This window comes from Cotesia glomerata, linkage group LG5, assembly GCF_020080835.1.
Source record: "Cotesia glomerata isolate CgM1 linkage group LG5, MPM_Cglom_v2.3, whole genome shotgun sequence".
Lineage (NCBI taxonomy): Eukaryota > Metazoa > Arthropoda > Insecta > Hymenoptera > Braconidae > Cotesia > Cotesia glomerata.
This window is the reverse complement of record NC_058162.1, coordinates 19,960,144-19,981,595: the sequence shown is the minus strand read 5'-3', so window position 1 is coordinate 19,981,595 and position 21,452 is coordinate 19,960,144. Positions and strand designations below refer to the sequence as shown.

At 30.3% G+C, this 21,452-nt stretch overlaps 1 protein-coding gene across 1 annotated transcript; it reads left to right on the top strand.

The window, feature by feature from the left end:
* Positions 1–14,451: 14,451 nt before the first annotated feature.
* On the top strand, positions 14,452–18,616 carry LOC123264889. Its single transcript, XM_044728407.1, has 6 exons — positions 14,452–15,300; positions 15,559–15,659; positions 16,354–16,389; positions 16,461–16,665; positions 17,911–18,021; positions 18,095–18,616. Exons 1-6 carry the CDS (start codon positions 14,469–14,471, stop codon positions 18,331–18,333), a joined length of 1,524 nt encoding a protein of 507 aa, XP_044584342.1. The 5' UTR covers positions 14,452–14,468; the 3' UTR covers positions 18,334–18,616.
* Positions 18,617–21,452: the final 2,836 nt, after the last annotated feature.

Genomic DNA, 21,452 nt, shown 5'->3' with positions numbered 1-21,452 from the left:
ATAAAATAGTAAAATTCTACGAAACGGTTAAATTATTTTGTATAAAATGAGTAGTTGTTAGCTGAAATTATGAAAAAGGAATTTTTTAATTATTAATAATTTATTTCGATTTTGATGTAGAGCTAACGCAAGTTTAGACGACTTAACTCTTAATTTAGACCTAACTTTCGCTAATTATAGGAATAAAGTGAAAATCGCATTTACCCTAACCAAGATTCGAACCTGAGCCACGCGCTTGCCAGACCGACCACTAACCCCTACGCCGTACGACCGATAAGTTAACGCACATCTCACCATTCATATAAGCTAAATCTATATGGTGACAGAGTGTGACGGTTTATTATGTATATAATTTATGTTATTTAATATTGTATTTTGACGAAAATTATCTATTTTTTACAAATGTTTATTAATTTAAAAAAAAAAAAAGCAAAAGTCAAGTTCTTACATTAACTTTAGACTTTTTAAATCGTTCTGTATATTTTTAATATCATATTATAATATTTTAATTTTTTTTTGAAGACCGTATCAATTTTGACAATATACAATTGTTTTGTTGAAATAATAAATTCTCAATTTTAGCATTTGCTATCAAATATTCGTTAAGTAATAAATATTTATTGTTCCAAATTCTAATACTTAATGATTAATTAAATTTGGATTTCCCATTGAATGGTCAAAGTTAGGTTGCCCAATTCTGGCTCAAATCTAGGTTGCCATTCAAAGGCTAAGGCTAGGCATCCCAGTCTTGGCTAACGCTCGGGTAATCATTAAGTCGGCCAAAGCTAGGTTGCTCAGTCCTGGCCCAAGTCTGGATCGCCATTGAATGGCCATGGTTGGGGGACCCAGTTCTAGTCCAAGCTCGGGTAATCATTGGGTTGACCAAGGCTAGATTGCCCAGTCCTGGCCCAAGTTAGGGTGACTCTAGGCTTGGCCAAGGCTAGGTTACTCAGTCCTGGCCCATGTTACGGTTACCATCCAACGGCCGAGGTTAGGTTACACAATCTTGGCCCAAGTTAGGGTTACCATTCATTGGCCAAGGCTAGGTTATCCAGTCTTGGCCCGTGTTAGGGTTACCATCCAACGGCCGAGGTTAGGTTACAAAAACTTGGTCCAAGTTAGGGTGACTCTAGGCTTGGCTCTGGCTAGGTTATTCATTTTTGGTTCAAGCCTGAGTAATCATTGGAATGGCCAAGGCTGATTGCCCAGTTATGGCCCGGGCATGGGACAATATAGGTTTGCCAAGATGGGCTTCCCAATAATGTCCCAGGCATGGCCCCTTCGTTCAACTCTGGGGCTTCCTGTATGGGTGATGAGATGTATTTCTACATATCGGTCGTACGGCGTAGAAGTTAGTTATCGGTCTGGCAAGCGCGCGGCTCGAGTTTGAATCTCGGTTAGGGCAAATGCTATTTTCACTTTATTTCTATAATTAGTAAAAGTTAGGTCTAAATGAAGAGTCAAACAATCTAAACTTGCGTTAGCTCTACTTAAAAATTATAATAAGAAAATTAAACTTTAAATAATTCTTTTTTTATCATTTTATATCAAATGGCATGGGCCAGACTTGAAAATTAACTATGACCCAGTCCTGGTTACCAGGCATGGGCCGGAGTTGAAAATTAACTGTGGCCCAACCCTGGTAACCAGGCATGGGCCAGTCCTGGTAACCAGACTTGGGCCAGCGTTATCATTCCAGACTTAAACCAGACTGGGCCAACTCTGGTTTACAAGCCTGGCCCAGAGTTGTACATAGATAGATAGATAGATAGATATATTATTTATTTGACCATGAGATCGTAATCCCTTGTGGCCATACATAAGAGAAAATTACATTTTTTTACATTGGTTTAATACATAGTATTAATTTTAGTACAAATATAGAATATAAATTTAAGTTACATTAAATTAAATTAATTTTAATCCGTTCAGATCAGAAACAACTACATAGTATCTTAATTAATCGATTCTAGACTATGAAAATAGTTGAATGCAGCGCTACGAAATTCATTAAAAGTATCAAGATTTGTAAGATTTGCTGGTAATGTGTTCCAAACGCGTATTGCTGATACTATAAATGACATCATAAAAAGCAAGATGGCTAGCTGGAAGCCTTAAATAATCTTGTCGTACATCTCCTCTGCGCAACATCAGTTGCAGAAAAATTAATTCATTACGGAATATCAGTTAGCCAGGTTTCCGAAATTGCAATAACATCAAAGGAATGCGTTCTAAAAAATTCTTTAAATTCGGCAAAGTGGCTATGTAGTGATTGCGCATTAAGGTAGCAAAGATGTAATTCCTTAGAAACTGTGGTAAATGTTGGCAAAACATTAGGCGACGTTGGTGGTGAGGAAGCAATTAATTGTTATTGCACTAAGTCCTGCAGCGGACCTATTCCCACTGAAGGTCTCAGTTTAATGGGCGGCTTATCGTCTGCATATCTGACAAACACAAAAGCGTGAGCAATCCAAATATTTTTTGGGTGAATTATTTTTTGGGTCGACGGATGCCTACGATGGAGATATATAGCCGCATCAGCATCAGGAGGCTTTACACTAGGCAACAGTTTACCCACTTTTACTTGGTTATTCTTAATACCTTTGATGCATTCATTTACATGCTTCAAACTATTAAATTTGACACAAACACTGCGATGGTTCCTATTACTCTTCTTACCCAGGCGTTCGACATTAATAATCTCGATTTCCGTGACAGGCACTTTCAGCACCTGCGTCAATTTTAAAACCACTTCAGTAAGCTTTTCACCGTCCAATTCAGGAATACCAGTAATAGTTAACTCATCCTCAAGTGAACGTGATTCCAGCTGCAGCGTCCTAGACTCCAAATCGCCATCAACAATATTTTTCGCAATAGCTCTAGCTTCTTCCAAAAGATTGTTATCAGCGACAGGTCGAGCTTCCTCAATTTTAGAGACCCTAACCTCCAGATCCCTGACACTTTTTTGCAACACACCATAATCAGTTATCAACTTGTCAACCTTATCATTAACAGACTTGATAGTTTTATCAAACTTATCCATCTTCTTTTCAAAATCAACCACGTTTTTATCGACTCCATCTATTTTAATTAGCTTATCACGAATTTCCGTTAATATCGGTGAAATATCAACAACACAAGCAGGACAGCAATCCTGGACTTTAGCTGCCGCACGGCTTTTCGATGGTAAACAACATCGTACTTTTACACATGAGTCGTGAAAGTAATGTTTAGTCAGCTTTTGTCTGTACAGCTGACGAAGCGTCACTAATATTCTTTAGACACAATCCACACGACATAGACATTGTTACACAAAACGTAAGATGGCAGCACTCGTGGTGTAAATTTTTAGCTAAATTAGTTAAAATGAAACTAATCTAGAATAAAGTTGATCACTGTTTATTTAGATATAAAACTTATTTAATAATGAATCTAAACGATTATTATCTCAAAAAGAAGTAAATATTTAAAACTATGTTTTGAACGAATTGTCTATATCAGTAAATCGCTATGTTATTCACAAATAGCACACCAAAAATACCAATGTAAAACACGACCGCACTCTACAAAGTACAGTGTAAAAATACATAGTTGGGCAAAGCCTGGGCCTTCCGTACTTTCCTACATGGGAATCCCAAACATGGTGTCACCATTACTTTTGGTATGCTATCATAGCATGAAGTATAATTACGAGAGTTAGAATTGGTGTTGCTGTTTATATCGGTATTATACTTACTGTATGAATACCTGCTTAAGAATACATTATATTTTAGAAGAAATAAATCTTTTTTTTCAGTGTACAAATTTTTTTCATTCATTAGGTTATGATCTAATTTTTATTCTGTTTTTACGTTGAGCTAATAATTTTAAATTGTTTCAGAATAGTTTGAGAGAAAATAGTATATTGTGAAACAAATGCGACAACGTCGCACGAGTTGCACTTACTATTTTGTATTACAAATGTGGTGATAGGTATGGGTACAAAATTGGGGTCCGGGGGCAGAGCCCCGGTGGGGTTCAGGGGCTCCAGTCCCTAAAAACAAATAAAAAGTTAAAAAAAAATTTGGAAAACGGTCGACCTGCAGGGTCATCCCTGGAACTTTCCGCTATGAACGAGGCTAAAATGCTTGAAAGATTATCTTTTCCGCAGTTTTCAGCCCTTCAAGCTTAAAAATCTATAGATTTTTAAAAACATATATTTTTGAAAATTTTCAATTGCGATATCTTCCGATCGATTATCGTCGCTTGCCGCCAGTCGATTGCCGCTAGTCCGGTCCAAATCGGTTGACGAAAGAAAACCGAAAAAAGTGTTTTTTCGGAATCACTTCGAAATTCCTCATTTGATCAATTCATACTCAAAGATTCTTCATGAGGCTTCAAAAACTGCGTCAAATGCTGCCAACCATGTGAAAATCGGTTCATTCATTCAAAAGTTATTGTGGTTTGAAAATTCGAAAAATTCTGTATTATTAAACTGCTATTAGAGTTTTGAGCTTGGAGAGCTATATTTTTTAGCTCGAAGAGCTCAAAAATGTAATGTGTGATTTGTAAAGTATCTAAATGTTGAAATTAAGGTTGTTCGGACACTTATAGACTTGTAAAGATCAAAAGCTAATTTTTTGATATGTTATAAATTGCTATCTCATACGTATAAATTAATTTTTTGAAATAGATCTGACGAAAGCTTATCGTTTAATAAATGATTAAAAAATTTAAATTTAACATGTAACCTGTCTTTCGCTAACACGAAGAGATTTCATGGTTTTTCTACACGTGAGCAGGCAACATATAGCGGTCCATGTGAGAAACATGTGTTTTCCAAATCCAAACCGCAAATAGACAGTGTTTGGCCTTGAGATTTAAGTCATCTACCGAATATCTGTGAAACTTAGATGCCAAATCGCCATCTATTAAGATTCTATAGAACTAACCGATATATACACATTAAAATCGTATAATAAACATTTAATTTGCAATAACAATTATTGAGATCAATAATTGAGATAAAAACTACCCTATCTTTTAAGTTGTACCAAATTACAGACGCTTACAAAATTTGACAAAAATTGGTTCAGTAGTATCGGAGTATATCGAGAACATTCATCGTGACACGAGTTTATATATATATATATATATATATATATATATATATGCTGCTATATATATATATATATACTATATATATATATATATGCTGCTATATATATATATATATATATATCTGTATATATATATATATAATTATCGTGTCACAATGTTCGTTCCCATACTTCTCCGAAACGGCTTGACCGATTCTCATGAAATTTTTTATGCATATTCAGTAAGCCTGAGAATCGGCTACTATCTATTTTTCTAACCTCTAAGTGATAAGGGGTGTTCACCCTAAAAATTTTTTTTTTATTTTTTTGATAAAATTTTTTTATTTTTTTATTTTTTTATTATGTGGCATCAAAAAATACATACAACTCTAAATTTGCACTTTTTTATCACCAACCCTTGCTTTTTAATAGTCATTTTCATAATTTTATCATTTTCTATCCTGCTCGATAACATCAATTATTATCACTTGGTAAGTTATCCCCTCCATGTGTCTATCGGTATCACTCTTCACTCTGTAAACAGCACGGAGTAGGGATGTTACCTCTACAGTTTTCGGCTATTATTAGTATTTATGCTTCAAGCGTAGTAGTTAAACATTTTTACTATCTCAGTGTAACTCTCATATCAAATATATTCTCGAGTAACTTTATTATTTATTTATTAATAACTAATATCTTCTATATATATATAAGCGAAATACCACTCACTCACTCATCACGAGATCTCCGAAACTATTCGCCCGATTGACTTGAAATTTAGCATAGTTACTCCATTCGTGATGTAGACGCTCACTAAGAACGGATTTTACGCAATTCCTAGCCAAAATAGATTTTCCGTCTACCATCACGTATGCTACCCCCTTCCCCCCTCTCATTCTTCCCCTCCCCTCCCGTGCCTTCTTCCCCCTTCCCTATCTCTCTCTCTTTTTTTTTTTAGAAAATGTCATTTTGATTCGCCAATCTAAGAAACCATCAAGTGGCACCCATCAATTACAGAACTCACCCCCCCCGCAACCACCCACGCTAATCAACCGTTGCCATGGTTACCGTTGCAATGGTTACCGTTGCCATGGTTACCGTTGCCATGGCTACCGTTGCTATGGTAACTGTTGCCATGGATACCGTTGCCATGGTTACCGTTACCATGGTTACCGTTGCCATGGTTACCGTTGCTATAATAACTGTTAAAATAGATAAATTGTAATAACACATTCGGTTGTCAACTAAATTCAGAGGAATGATTAGAATAAAAGTAGAAAGTTACTAAATACTAATATTTTATACAATGTTAGGCAAATACATTTTGATTTCAAATTTTATCGATTGATTGTTGGGACAGTAGGAATTTATAATCATACTTTTTTTAAGAAAGAATAGCTAAATAAAGAATAGCTAAAAAATAGCTAAATCATTAATAACTGAAATAGCTAACATGTATTGTAATGATCATGAAGGATGAACTCCATTATATCATAACACAGCTAAATATAACATAAATATTATTAAGTTGATTTGTTAAATGATTATACTGATGTAAGTGATTAAAATTAAAATGGTAAATTGTGTCTGATGTATCTTCTCTAAAATTTCACAACGATATTGTTAAATTATTATAAAAAACGGTCGATTTAAGTTAATTCTTTATAAAATGAATAATAATAAATATATTTTTTAGTACCACTTAATTTATGATGAATTTCTTAACAACAAAGATTAAAAATATTCATTTTTATATTTATAAGCACAAATAAATTTATTCATTATCTTATCGATATCAATTTTCAGTCAAATTAATATAATAACAGTGTTGCATATTCCCAATTAATATCCCGTGAAAAATAAATCATAAATTCCAGCGGTGAGTCTGCGGAATTCCTAAAGAATTCATATTTGTTGCAGATAGGAATTCCAGATGAATTCTGGATGAAAACATGATAGATGATTGTTCATCATTATGGGTATTAGAAACTTCAGTGCAAACGTAATATTACAAATACAGATACAAATTTAAATGGTTCATCACGTATTGAATTCTCGGGAAAGTCTTACCAAGACCTGGTAAAAAATTGTATCAATACCCGAGTCGAAAAATAAAACGTAGATTGAACGTATTAAACGTTGAAATCGTCGATTGAACGTATTGAACGTTCAAATCGTCGGTTGAACGTATTGAACGTTCAAATCGTCGGTTGAACGTATTGAACGTTAAAATCGTCAGTTGAACGTATTGAATGTTCAAGTCGTAGATTTAATGTTTTTAACGTATCGAAAGTGAGATTTAAACTGTCATTTCAGGTGGGAATCATCAAATTTGATCATTAACTGAGTTTTAGATTAACTTCAATTTGCCAAAATTTGGGTCATGTCTGATGCAAGGTTTTACTTAAAGGCTGGACTGAGACTCAGCTCTCAGTCTGGTATGACCAGATTTTGAGCCGTTGTTCATGACTCGAGTCTCCTTTGAGGCTGGTTCCGATCATTAGATTGAATTGATTGTTTTTTTTTTTTTTTTTAGACTTTTGGACGACCTACTACCATATAAAAAGAAGATTTATATTGCAATATTTTATAAATACTGGGAAAGAAATTAATTTTTAATTGTAAAAAATTTAATTGAGCTTGCTATATTAAAAAAAGCATTACCCAAGCGGCACAAATTTTTTTTTGTTAATGTATTGTTAAATTCAAGTTGATAATTATAAATTTCTGACTTCTTGTTAAATAAAATCTCTCAAAAAGTCAATATTTTATTTTGTGACGCTTGGGGTGTTATAAATTCTGCACCACCAGAATTTAAAAGTTATTGGTTACACGGTATTTGAAAAATTGACTCTAATTTTTTTTTCAAAATACGCAGAGGTTCGGAAAACAAGAAATGTTAGTATGACTTCCATTTTACCACGTGATTACTTCGAAAGATTTTATTCACTTCTCATCAATTTTTGTACCTCGCGATTTACATATTTATGTAAAAATACATTTCAAACATTAATTTTATAAATTTGGTCTTATAAATCAGTTTCAAATATTAATAGTGAGCAGTAGAAAAATTAAACGTTTACTTCTAAAGACTAAAATTATTTAGTGTATTATGATTTTTGTAGCATATAACTTCTTAGCTTTTGATGAGATTAATCGATTGCTCAACTGATCGATTGTTTGTGGGTTACTTACCGACAGAATCGATTGTATACTCGAATTTGAATATCGATTGTGGATAATCGAATGTCAACGAGCCGGACATTTGGTAAGTATTTATAAAAAATGAAACAATAACAACTGTCAACATTATGTTATATAGTAATTAATGTGATAATAAAAGTTAAATAAAAAACAATATTTTTTATTTGTCATTCATGATATTGATTGATTCTATTTTGAGCAAAATTTGGTAGGTTTTACATTACAAATTATTTATTTTAATTTGTTAGTGCTTGACACGGTTATGGTATTAACCTCAAACTCAATGTGTATTATTATTACTGTTATTTGAAAGTCATTTAACTTCGAGTTCTCTGTTGATTCCTTTTTGTATTAAAACCATTTTCTATTTATAAGTATTATTTTTCTTATGAATAACCTAATATTTTTTTTCAAAACTAGAAACAAAGTATAATTACTTCCAACGGTTGACAATTTATGAAATTTCAAATATGTAGACAATAAATTTTTCAGTATCAATTTGACTTAATTTTTCATTTAAATTTTGAGAAGTATAATTAATGTACTAAAAAAAAAAATTAGAAGAGACTTCATTGTTGTTGCGTTCTAAAGTAATCAATTTCAACTAGAATAATACATTTATGTTAAAAATAAGGAATTTAAAAGTCTCATAATTATATTTTGAAAGATTATTATTAACAATACCAAGATAATTAAATTAAAATTTTCCACGTCACTTAAATGCGATCGAACAAAAAAAATTAAAATTTTAATTTATTTGAGAGAAAATTTTATTAACTTTCTTAATTCTTGCAGGGTTTTCAATATCTTACGAGTAATTCGTTCAGCGTAACTACGATTATAATAGTAAAATCAAGATGTATCAAAATGCATTAACACTGAAAATAGTGAAGATATTGGGGAAAAGTTTTTTTCGTATTTATAAAACTGGAAAAATTTTAAATAATATACGTCCTCTCATAGAACCTTAGAGAAATTTCTCAAAGGTTAAATGAAGTGATCGAATGACAGTTTTGACGAATAAAGAATATTATTTAGAAAACAAAAAAAAAACGTAACTAAATTTTGGTTGTGGAGAGCAATATTATTCAAAGAGAATTATAAAGATGAAAAACTTGGCTGATGAGTTTGAAACAAGAATTTTGGGATCAATTAAGACAAAAAATTATAACAATTGTCACTGTCTTCAGGCTTTAAAAAAAATCAAACGAATAATATACAATGAATGAATAGTATCAATGAAAATTTATGCTCAGAATATTAGTTATGAAAGTTGATAAGTATGAATGATGCTGTCCACAAATTTTTAAAGAGCAGCCAAACCATGCAAATCATCTGGTCGTCGGAAAAGGTAATTTTATTTCCTAAAATAAATATTAAAGTAGAAAGGAAATAACTTTAATTTTTTTTTTCAGATGCAAGGAAAAAAAGACCATTCGGCAGTCGAAATGGAAGTAGATTTCATCATAAATAGAAAAAAATCATGGATTTCGAGTAAATCGGCGACTAAAACCTTATTTCACTTTAACTCGTTACTTGTTTCCTTACTGCTGGTGTACAGTAAAGAAAAAAAAAAAACGAGTAAAATAGCAAATTTCATCATTGGCATAGCGGAATAGGACATAATTTTGGGACTACACATATGATATGGTACTCAAATTGAAGCTTACTTGAAGAGCTTTCAAATGCATTTTACAAAATTTCAATAAGTTAACCCATTCAAAAGTTATTCGAGTAAGAAAGTGAAGAAATATGAATTATTATGATTTTCAAAATTTTGAAATCCTGGTATTTCTAAATTACTTGACCGATTAAGCTCATCTTCGAACTTGACTTTGGTATTTATCTGTAGAATAAGTATGTTGAGTTTGGTAGAGATCCGTTGTAAATTGGCGACGCTATCGTCGTGACAGGCCGCGTTATATCCGATATATATATATATATATATATATATATATATATATATATATATATATATATATATATACATATATAAACTTTTGAACTATATACATTTTCCGACTCAGCTCGACGAGTATAGTCGGAATATAGCAAAATTTTTTAAAAGTTCCGTCATGAGGACCAATGCAATAGTTAGATTTCTATGAAATCTACTAAAACATACAAACACATCGCATTTACAGTAAAATTGAAAAAAGAACAGTTTTTTAAAAGAAGGATGATTTCAGTTTAACTGACAATAACTTTAGTATAGTTTAATTTCACGTCTCGAAACGAAAAAAAAAAAAACAATTATTGTCTTAAATTCAATTTATCAACAATTATAATTTTATAGCTACATGAATTACTCTAGCTCGAAATCATTCAATGGTAAACCGAAGTACATTTTATCTTCGAAATTCATAACGATACACACAGCATTAATGTTTATAATAGGAACTAACGAGTGTCTTTGTGCAGGAAAAACTTTGTGTAAATATCCCAAAGTATTAATTGTAAAATTATCGGTAGTTGCTGTATATAATTTTTCAGTAACCACTTGTTGTGTAATCGCGTAATGAGTTCCTTGACATCCGCATAGCTGACGTCTACAATTGCAAAATTGTAATTTTATAAAATACTCTATTAATCCCAAATGTAAATTGTTGTTCATTGAGTAGCTGATTCCATCTGACCTCGTTTGCAGATCTTTCGGGTACATACTTGAAATGCTCAATTTTTTGTCTTTTAATATTCTGAAATAGTAAAATACTTTCGTAGCGTTGCCAATATTTTCTTCATTCAACATTTCTAATAGGCTAGATGGTATTTCGTCTAAGCACTTATAAGTTCCCACGCTATAACAACTTTGCCCAATTTCCTCAATAATTTTTACTTGCTTTTTTCTACTGAGGCAGAAATCCAAAATCTCTCCATCCGGTATGCCTTGGGTAAATCTTATTTTTCTAATGTTCCTAATATGAGACTTTGCCACTTGTGAGTCGATATGATTAGTTCCATGGATTGCCTTCAAGGTTAATCCATTCAGATTCTCATATTCATAACATGTGTTGGACCATGAAGGTCCAATTTGCCGTACACAATTAGGTAAATGCCTTACTTGATGAACATTAATAGAACAGTGTCTTAATCCGTACAGAGCTTCGAAATCTTTTGTGAATTTATTTAGAAATTCTTCCGCTGCTTCAATCAAAGCTGTACTAACTTCATTAAAACTGAGAATAGCACATCCAATTATCAAGAATTTGTAATTTTCGAATAAATCTGGCCTCAAAATTCCTTCTAGTACAGGAAGTGAATAATAAAATGACCATATTCTAAGCTCTGATGCCTTCCAATGAACCACTTCGCCAATAGACCGAGTCATACGATGGATAAATTTTGTTGGCTTAATTGCCATCAAACGCGCATCAACAGTCTCAATCATATGATATAATGAAAAGCCTTCATCACGATATTGAGAATCGAAGAGAAGAGTAATAATTTTTTTAATAATACCTCCATCAACGCAATGCATCCGGTCAATTGCCATTCCTCCTATAAAATCAGGCATGTAATTGGCAAGTGCAGTAGGACCTCTAACTCCAAAAATAGGATTTTCTTCTGTTACGCCTTGGGACCAGTTGATGCAGTTAACTGATGTTCTCATTATTAATTGATCTTCATATGGGTAAACATGAGTAGATCCATTTTCAGTGGCAGTATTTTGACCTTCAGTACAGCAAGCCATGCATCCAAATGCACCATTGAATCTTTTAAAATTAAGAAAATCGGCTTTGGCTGGAGTATCGGCTGTGCCTGAAATCAGAACACCTCGAACTTGGATAGGTTCTTCACGGTTTGGCAATTTCATATTGACTCCTTCAGCAAATTCAGTGAACTGACTCTCAAATTTACTCATAAATAAATTAGCATTTGGCTTTGACTTGCCAAACCATAACCCAAGAAGTAAAGTATTTTCTCTTAATTTTCTCACAGAAAATGGCAACTCATTTATTGTTAGAAAAAAAGGCGTCATACTTGTTTGCGAAGATTTAAACACTGGAATGCCATCAGTATACCAACTAAACGAAATATTGTTTGGGTTTTGTAAGAATCCATTATTTATCCAGTTTTGATAAATAGATCCTTCATATATGTCTGCAATAACATTATTATTTACAGCTCTTCGAAAACGATGTTGCAATAGCTCAATAAATCCGTCTCGATTGAACATTTCTTGTAGTTGTGTTTGAATCGGCAATGTAATAAAATAAGAATTCTTGCTATCTTGACACGAAGGACAGTCGTAATCTTTTGATTCTAATTCTCGGTTACACGTAGTGCAATAATAATATTTGTCCATAATCTCATCATCTTGTTGCAAATTAAAAAATTTCTTAAATTTATACAAACTATTTTTTATCAAATTTTGCCTAGGACAATGTAATTGTATAACTCGAATTATGTCCTCAATGCAAGTCATACTGAGATTATGATTAACTAAGAGAGTTAATATTAGAAGATTACTTTCGGTAACATTTATAGAAGCTCCATCATATAAAGGTTCATTTGCATTCAAATCTCCATCATCTTCGTCACCATCCATATTATTATGATTATTATTAACTTCGCTTCTATTATTTTCGCCATCCATGTTAAATTTTTTTAATAAACTAATGTGAATATAGTTCAATCCAGATTAATCAGTAACAAAAAAAAAAAAAAAACAAAACTAAATAACAAAAGATTATATGCAACGGAAGGTTAGATTAATGATATTATTCTAATTCAAATAATTGGACATTTACTATCATAGAAAAAGTTTTTAATTATGAGTAAAGTTCGAAAAACGAAACATGCACTGATTTGGTGGATAGATACTAAAGAAACGGATATTCTACCTTTGATAAAGATACCCAAAGAACACCGAAAGTTACATGCTGTGGCAGAACTAACATGGGTAGATAATAAAACAAAACGGACGTCAAAATCTAAAATGAAAGTATTAGCAATCGATAGTGAGTAACATTTACTTTATAAAATATATTTAAAATTTTCACATTTTTTGCTGAGAAAAAATGTCATGTTTGTTATGATGTTTATTTATTAATCTAATCATCAAGTTATGTAATTTTATAGAATTTCATGATATCTTTATAATAATTTTGCTTGCCATAAATAATTTCTAAGCTAAGAACTTTAATCTTTAATATACTCTTACTAGATTTTTCTTACAGAATTTTTTTTGCTTAAATATAGCTTCGTTTATAGATTTTCTTTCTAATAGTATTTAATTTACAATAGAAATTTGTTAAAAAATTGGTAATCGTTATTTGTTGTTTTTGCGAATTTATATAATGCAACAAAAAATTACTTCCGTAAAATTGATTATTCTTGGAAGTTGTTCAAAATCTCTTTTATGTAAAATAGATTGTTCATACTTTTATCTTAAAATTTAATGCATTAAAAGTAACTTATGAAAGTATAATTGGTATGAGGTTACTACAATTGGAAACTTTTTTTTTGTAGTGACGTTAAGTTAAAAATTTGAAAGTAAAAAATCCGAAGCTCCGAAAGATGAAGGGACTTAAGAATTATTTTCTAAAATTTTCTTATGGATAATTTTTTTTTTTTTTTTTTATTAATTATTATTTAGAGTCGGTTTTAACTGCTGAGGTCATATCGCCGACTTTAACTGTTGGGAGTGGTACGTTGGGGTCTTTTTGGATTGTGTAAATCTTAACCTACGCGGCAAGGGCCGAATATCAACCAAGTTGGTTTCTAAGACCAGCTTGGGATTCGAACCCACGCCTGGCCGGTAAGTTAATCCGAGTTCTCTATAGGCCATGCGCCTTAGACGACTCGGCTAACGTCACCGGTTTCTTATGGATAATGTACGAGTACTACTTGAGAAATTTTAGGGATTGAAAAAATTTGTTTTTAACTCCTATTAAATTTAAAAATTTTATATTTAAATAATATCATTACATTGAAATTAAAACAAAAAAAAAAAAAAACAATTTAAGTATTTAGTTTTAAGACACTTGAATAAAAATTTTATTAATTCTCCGATTCCTCACAATTCTTCAAAATAGTGTGAGAAAAATATTTTAAATTATTCGGTTCAATAATTATCTTTTTCATTAATCTGCATAGTATACTACATATTCTTATCTGCTTATGAAATATTTTATTAGTATTTTTCTATTGAATTTTTCAGCTAATGCAAAAAATCTCAAAAATATGCTCATAAATACAAATGGTGAAATAACAACTCCGTCTGACAAGATATTTAATCCTGAAGTTATAGATAAAAGAAAACAATTGATCGAGAATATAAAGTTACAGAACGGTATTAAAACCTCGAACAGAAATAAAATTGAGACAAAAATCCTGAGCCAAAAGCCTATTCTGAGTAAACTTTTTCCATTTCACAATCAAAATCAATTTGTCAACCAAGCTAACTATACATCAATTCAGTCGACTTCTTCCAATCTGGGACAAGCTTTTCAAGCCTTGAGTTCTTCTACTCCAGAATCAACTTCTCAAAGTCAGAGTTCTTTTCACACTTTACAGACTTCTCAACTTCAGACTCCTTTTAACGCAGTAAAAACATCTCAACTTCAAATTCCTTTCAATACGGTACAAACTTCTCAAGTTCAGAGTTCTTTTAACCCGGTATCAACTTCTCAGCTTGAAACCACTTCTAGCCAAGCACAATCACCTCAATTTCAACCTTTTTTGACTCAATTACAAGCTTCTTCAACTCTGTGTACTTCAGTACAGAAAAATAATGATTATTTTTCCTCGAAACCCAGTATTATTTCTACACTGAATTATGATCAACAGGATACGTATGAGTTTCCGCCGAATGTACATACAAGACCTGTTGGTCAAGTAATTAATTTAAGAAATGTAAATCAATCTACTACAAATGCACAAGAGACACCTGTTTCTCAAAATATTCAGGAAAATGAAAGAATGTATGAAAATGAAAAAACGGTTACAGTTGTAAAATCAGTAGTACCATCTAATGAAATAACAAATTTACTTTCTCAATTGGTCCCCAAAAAACGTAGTTAGAAATATGAAAGTTTTTATGCATTAATAAACACGATAATTACACGGGTAAACACTATTTTTGTTATACGATAATAAAAAATTTAAATTAAGTAGACCAGTGTAATTATTAGTGAGAAGACAAGTCTTAAGAATTTCATGCTTTCAAAATTAATGTGCGTTGATTGCATAAAATTCTCTCTGATAAAACTGTTCTAAAAATTTAATTTGTATATTTATCAAACCTTAACAGTTAACAATACTTTCATTACAGTTACATTAGAAGTCGTTGAGTTCGTGGAGGCACTTGCAATCAATCTGAGACATAAATATAATGAAGAGCATCACAACACTTCAAAAGAATCAGTTTTTACAGTGAAGTTATCTTATATAATTATCTATTTTGTGGTATAAAGAAAAGAAAAAAAAAACTATTTCGTAGCTAAAGAAAAATCTTTTAAAAATCCAAAAGCTGTGATGATTTTTAAAAGATTATACACCGTAAAATTAAATGGAGAGAGTTCATGTAGAGTTTTTCTACTAAAAAAAATAGTCATAAAAAATGTTTATCTTATTTCCTATATGATATTCTCTTATTTGGTTTTTTATGATTGAGTATACTACAATTTCATTTTCTCTTGTTTAATCGTTAAAGAAATTAACCAGTGATTAGAGTCAATTAGAAATTAACAAATTATAAAAATTAGTTAATGAATAAAATTTCGTAGATTAATTGAGTTACAATAAAATCTTTAAGATCTTGTAAATAACATTAAAATAATAGAAAAAGCATAAAAATTTATGTCTAAACGATGTTTAATATATCTACAGTGACTATAAATTACAAATTCACTATCAATGTTATTTTGATAGTTATTTACAAATTGATTATAGCTTTTTAATTAAAATTCGATCTCAAATTCTTTTAATTTTCTGTAAATTTAAATTGCTTGATTACATTGTGATTAAAGTGTTGAAATACTTTTATTTTTTCATTCTATCCACTATTATACTGAATAAAGTATTCGACACATTTAATGTTATTTAATTACTTTCTTGTCATTAACAGCTTCCAATGCAGTATTTTGAAAGCGGCAAGGATAAAGTAAAAAAATATGTTTACAGAAATCTCATAAGTTAAAAAAAATATAACTGATATTCAAATAAAAATTTTAGGTTGAAATATCGCCAGGCATTGGCTTTTACATGTGTAAAAGCGTTTTATCAGACATTAAAGAAAGGGCTTCAAACAACTGGCGGGAATTAGTGATCATAACACTAGATGAAGTATATGGCAAGAAATTGCCTAACTTCTCAGCCAAAGGACGTAAATCAAACAAACGGCCAGGAATTAACAGTACATTTTTTAAAGGACTTTACTGTAAGTATAATCTGTTACAATGCAAAGTAATGCTTAGTTCCTAGGGTGACTTTAGTTCTAAGACTATGCGTTTAGTTCTATTGGAATAACTGATTTAATTTCAAATAAGTTGTTGAATAAGTTTTAATTTTAATATGTTTGTAAATTCTTAAATTTGAAATTATACATTTTTTTCTCAATTTTACGCGGATCCTTTACGAATACATTGAGAAATTTATTTTAATTTTGACTGCTGAATAACCTTTTGATTATTTTTGAGCAACATTTTTTTTCTTGATTGAAAATTTCATAGTTTGTATATGAAAAAAAAAAAAAAAATTGTTTTGTTGGATGACTGAAACTAAATCGGTTGAATTGTTTTAAAATTTCAAATTGCAAAATTATATTTTTAACTTGAGAAATTTTATCCTTTAATTTCACTGTTCGTGTTTTGGTATTGAAAAAAATGTATTTGATGACTACAATTACGAGAGTCTTGTAAAGTATAGAATTTTCACCAAAAAGTGTTAAAAAAGAAATATTGATAGTTAACTTTACGATGATAACTTTTGCAGAATTCGATTAATTATGTTTTTTTATAATAAGTATGCTAATCAATTGAAAGTACATTTATCGAAAATTCTTAAAAAAAACGATAAATGTATTTTAAAAAATTGTTTTTATAAAAATAAAGAATTAGCTGTGTACCGAGCGTGATTCTTTTGAATTTAGGTCATTAAATTTATTAATTTATACAATAGTAATTGATATTTCTAAATAATATTTTTGACAGTTAAATTTTTACATACGGTATTAAAGATATGGCAACGATTATTGAACTTTATTATCTCTAGCTCATAAAAATTAATTATAAACAATTGTATATACAATTTATAGGTAAAAAAGGACTTGTTTATTCTTGCAAAATCTAAAAGGACTATTTTTATTATTTAATAATTTAAATATTTTCGAAGTCATGAGAATTGAAATTTTTAGGGAGGCATAAAAAATTGAAAGAAAAATATTTTTTTTTATTGAGTTTGTTTAAAGGTCGCCCTAACATCTAGAGTCATTAACGAACTGAGTTACAACAGATTTACATCTTTTATTAAAAAAAAAATACTCGTTATTTTAAAAAAACTATCACAATTAATATAATTTTCACTACCACAATAACACTTTAAAAAATAAAATAAACGAAATTTACAAATCAATCAAATAAACCATTTACAAATAAATTATCATTATCAATTATTATGTTTATAGGTTGGGCAAAAAAAATTGATAATTCCATTACACTAAAACAATTCACTAAGGCCATAAATGATCATGCTGGTAATCTACGGAAATCTAAAAATAAACAAACAAAACAGAATGGTATGAGACAAAAATATACAATTAAATTAGAAAACGTTAGTGCTAAAATAAAAATAAATATTATGTACTTTAGATAAAAGACGGTCTCGTATAATCGTTTCTGATGAAGAAGAAATGAGTGTTGAAGAAGATTATACGGAAGATGAAGATGAAACAGATGAAGACAAAGAAAACGCAAATGAAGATGGAGACAAAAAAGATGGAAACAAAGAAGACGAAGTGCTGGACAACAATGACAATAATGATGAAACAATTGAAAAAAACCAACATTTGGAATATTATTCTGATGAAAGTTTTCTATTATCATATTAATAAAAAATAAAGTATTAATCATCGTTCAAATTGCTTCAATAAAATTGTTTAGAACCATCATTGAATATTTTGTTTATTATAGCTATTCAAAGTATCACCACTATGTTTATTATTCGAATAGTCACTATTGTATTAATTCATCTTACATTCTATCGCAGGGATGGCCTTTAGGATGAACCGTTTTTCTAATTTTTTTTTGCTGGAATCAAATTAAACTGTTATTTATTCGAGCTCATTTCTGTAAAACCTAAAAAGATAATTTTGTTACGAGGAAAATTTTTATAGTGACTTATTTTTTCGAAAAATCTTGGAAAATAATTATCGAGATACTTTAATTTTCTTCTTGTCTTTATTCAGCAATGATTCATGGATGTAATTTTATTTCAGTATTTTTGTAAGAAACTTACGGTGGTATTACAATGAATAATTTCATGTTTTTGTTAAAATTTTTTATTATTTAAAGAATGATTAGTTTTAATTCATGAGTGTATACCATTTTTTCAGATGTAAATAAATTTCTACAAAATAACTACAGAAGAGATTTTCTATTAACCAGTTTCTTAATTTCAAAAGACACTTTACATGTTTAATTCTTAGAGATTTTCTGACTTATTCGTTAAATTTTTCATTTAAATTTTCAGAAAAAGTTGTCCATAATAAATGAACATTCGAAATGTTTTTTTAATATAGAATAAATTTTTTTGCTCGACGGGCAGAAAGCGTCAAATTTCGGCCCGCTGCGCTAAACGAAATTGCCACTTTCTGCCTTCGTCGAGCAAAAAATAGCATACACTCCTCGGGAAGTAAATAAGAAAGCCTCAGATCACATGTTTCTTGACCTCGGCTTCGCCTCGGCCAACAATTACATGTGATCTGAGACGTTTCTACTTTACTTCCCTCGGTGTAATATACTATTTATATTGGTTATTTAATCTTGTAAAATGATAGACTAATAGCAACTATATTTTGGTTTGCAAATTTTTTTATCCGTGATAACTTCGTATTTAAAGCAATACATAGAAAAAGTGAATAAGAATTTTCTTATTTTTGCATAGGAAGAATTTCTAAAATAAATAAATATTGCGCTAAGTTTTCTATTTACCAAGCTCTAGCCCATTATTATATTGTCCTCTAATCAATGACTTCAAATTTTTTAAATGTTTTGAAAATCGAAAGAATAAACTTTGGAAATGATAAAGCACTGCTATATAATGAATATTACTATAATATATAGTGGAGTTATAAAGATTTAACTAATGTTTTTAACGATTATAACATGTAACACGTTCAACCGACGATTTTAACGTTCAATACGTTCAACCAACGATTTTAACGTTCAATACGTTCAAAAGACGATTTTAACGTTCAATACGTTCAACCGACGATTTAAACGTCTAATACGTTCAACCGACGATTTCAACGTCTAATACGTTCAATCTACGTTTTATTTTTCGACTCGGGTAGCAGAATAATTAATGCATAGAGTAAAGAAAAGTGAATTCATATGTTATTTTACATGAATTCACCAGGTTAACCTAATGTAATCCAAATGAACTTTTAACAATCAACAGAGAGTTAATTTATGTGAAAGACTGTATGGAATTTGAGTGAAGTCTTCTAGCAAAATTTTCCTATCGTTATATTTTACAAATAATTCTTTAAATTTCCATGCTGAGTTCCGCCGGAATTCCTCCGTAATTAATCCATTTGTCTGGAAAAAATCTAAGGACACCCGGATGAACTTATAACAGTCAGCACAGGGTAAATTCATGTGAAAGACCATATGAAATTTGAGTGAAAATTTTCAAAAAACTGAAGCAAAATTTTCCTATTGTCTGGCTTTAAGAATAATTCCTTAAATGTTTCTGTGAATTTCCGCAAGATATCAGCAGGAAATGCACCGGACCAATTTAGAAATTCCTTCGGAGATTACTCAGTGTTCCGGAAAAAATTGCCGGGCATTAGTGTAGTCTGATCAAAATAAAAACCTAATCAAATGATAGCACAGACTGCATGAGTTCTTACGGGAATATATGCTGAAAATCAAATGGAAATTTTATGCTTTCTACTTTGATCTACGATTTCGTTGAAACATGAATTTCTGTCAGATAGCAGAAAGTCTACTAAAGCTTTGTAGAATTTTTTTAGTGTTCCCGAGAAATATTAAGGCATGTGTACAAATAAATAAACGTCAAAATCGAGTAAATTTATCTAAAAGGCCGTATGAGTTCCGTAGGAATATTAGCTAAAGACACTTCCAAAATTTTTTTATTGTTCAATTTTAAGAATAATGTTTCAAGTATTCATATTAATTTCCGCCGGATATCAGCTGGAATTTTGCCCGAAGTCTACAAAAATTCCTACCGAATTCATGGATTGTTTTGAAAAAAATTTCCTGGCATCAATATGTATTGATCGGGTAAGAACCTGATAAATTCATGTAAAATAACATATGAATTCACTTTTGTTTACTCTATAAATTAGTTATTCCGCTATTTATACAGTTTTTTACTAGATCTTGGTAAGACTTTCCCAAGAAATTAATACGTGATGAACCATTTAAATTTGTATTTATTTTTGTGATATTACGTTTGCACTAAAGTTTCTAATATCCATAATGACGCAATCACCTATCATGTTTTTATCCAAAATTCATCTGGAATTCCTATTTTGCAATAAATGTGAATTATTTAGGAATTCCGCAGACTCACCGCAGGAATTTCTTATTTTTTTTTACACGAGATGTGATTAATTTCATAATCTTGATTACTAATATTCATATTTTTATAACAAAATGGCGCTGAGATAAGAAATAATAATCTGAATTACCAATTTCAGTAACGTTATTGAAGTTGGCGCTTAGACAAAAAAATAATAACATATTTATTTATGTAATTTGTGAACAAATTCAGAGCTGTAAAAAAATTATTTTATACATAAAAAGCGATATCATTTCGTTAAGATTGTTGAAATCATTTTGTTAAAATTTTCGTCTAGGTTACACAATAAAATTTTATTGCATGCCCAGCAAAGCGGGCGGGTATCAGCTAGTTATTGAATATAATTTTGAATATAAGAATTGAATATAATTAATTATTAATAACTAATAAAATTATTAA

Excerpts from the sequence above, each read along its gene's own strand:
- LOC123264889 (XM_044728407.1), top strand. The coding sequence starts at position 14,469 with ATGCTCATAAATACAAATGGTGAAATAACAACTCCGTCTGACAAGATA. Across the intron at positions 15,660-16,353 it reads CAAAAGAATCAGTTTTTACA|CTTCCAATGCAGTATTTTGA; the intron begins GTGAAGTTATCT and ends TGTCATTAACAG. Across the intron at positions 16,666-17,910 it reads ATTTTTTAAAGGACTTTACT|GTTGGGCAAAAAAAATTGAT; the intron begins GTAAGTATAATC and ends TTATGTTTATAG.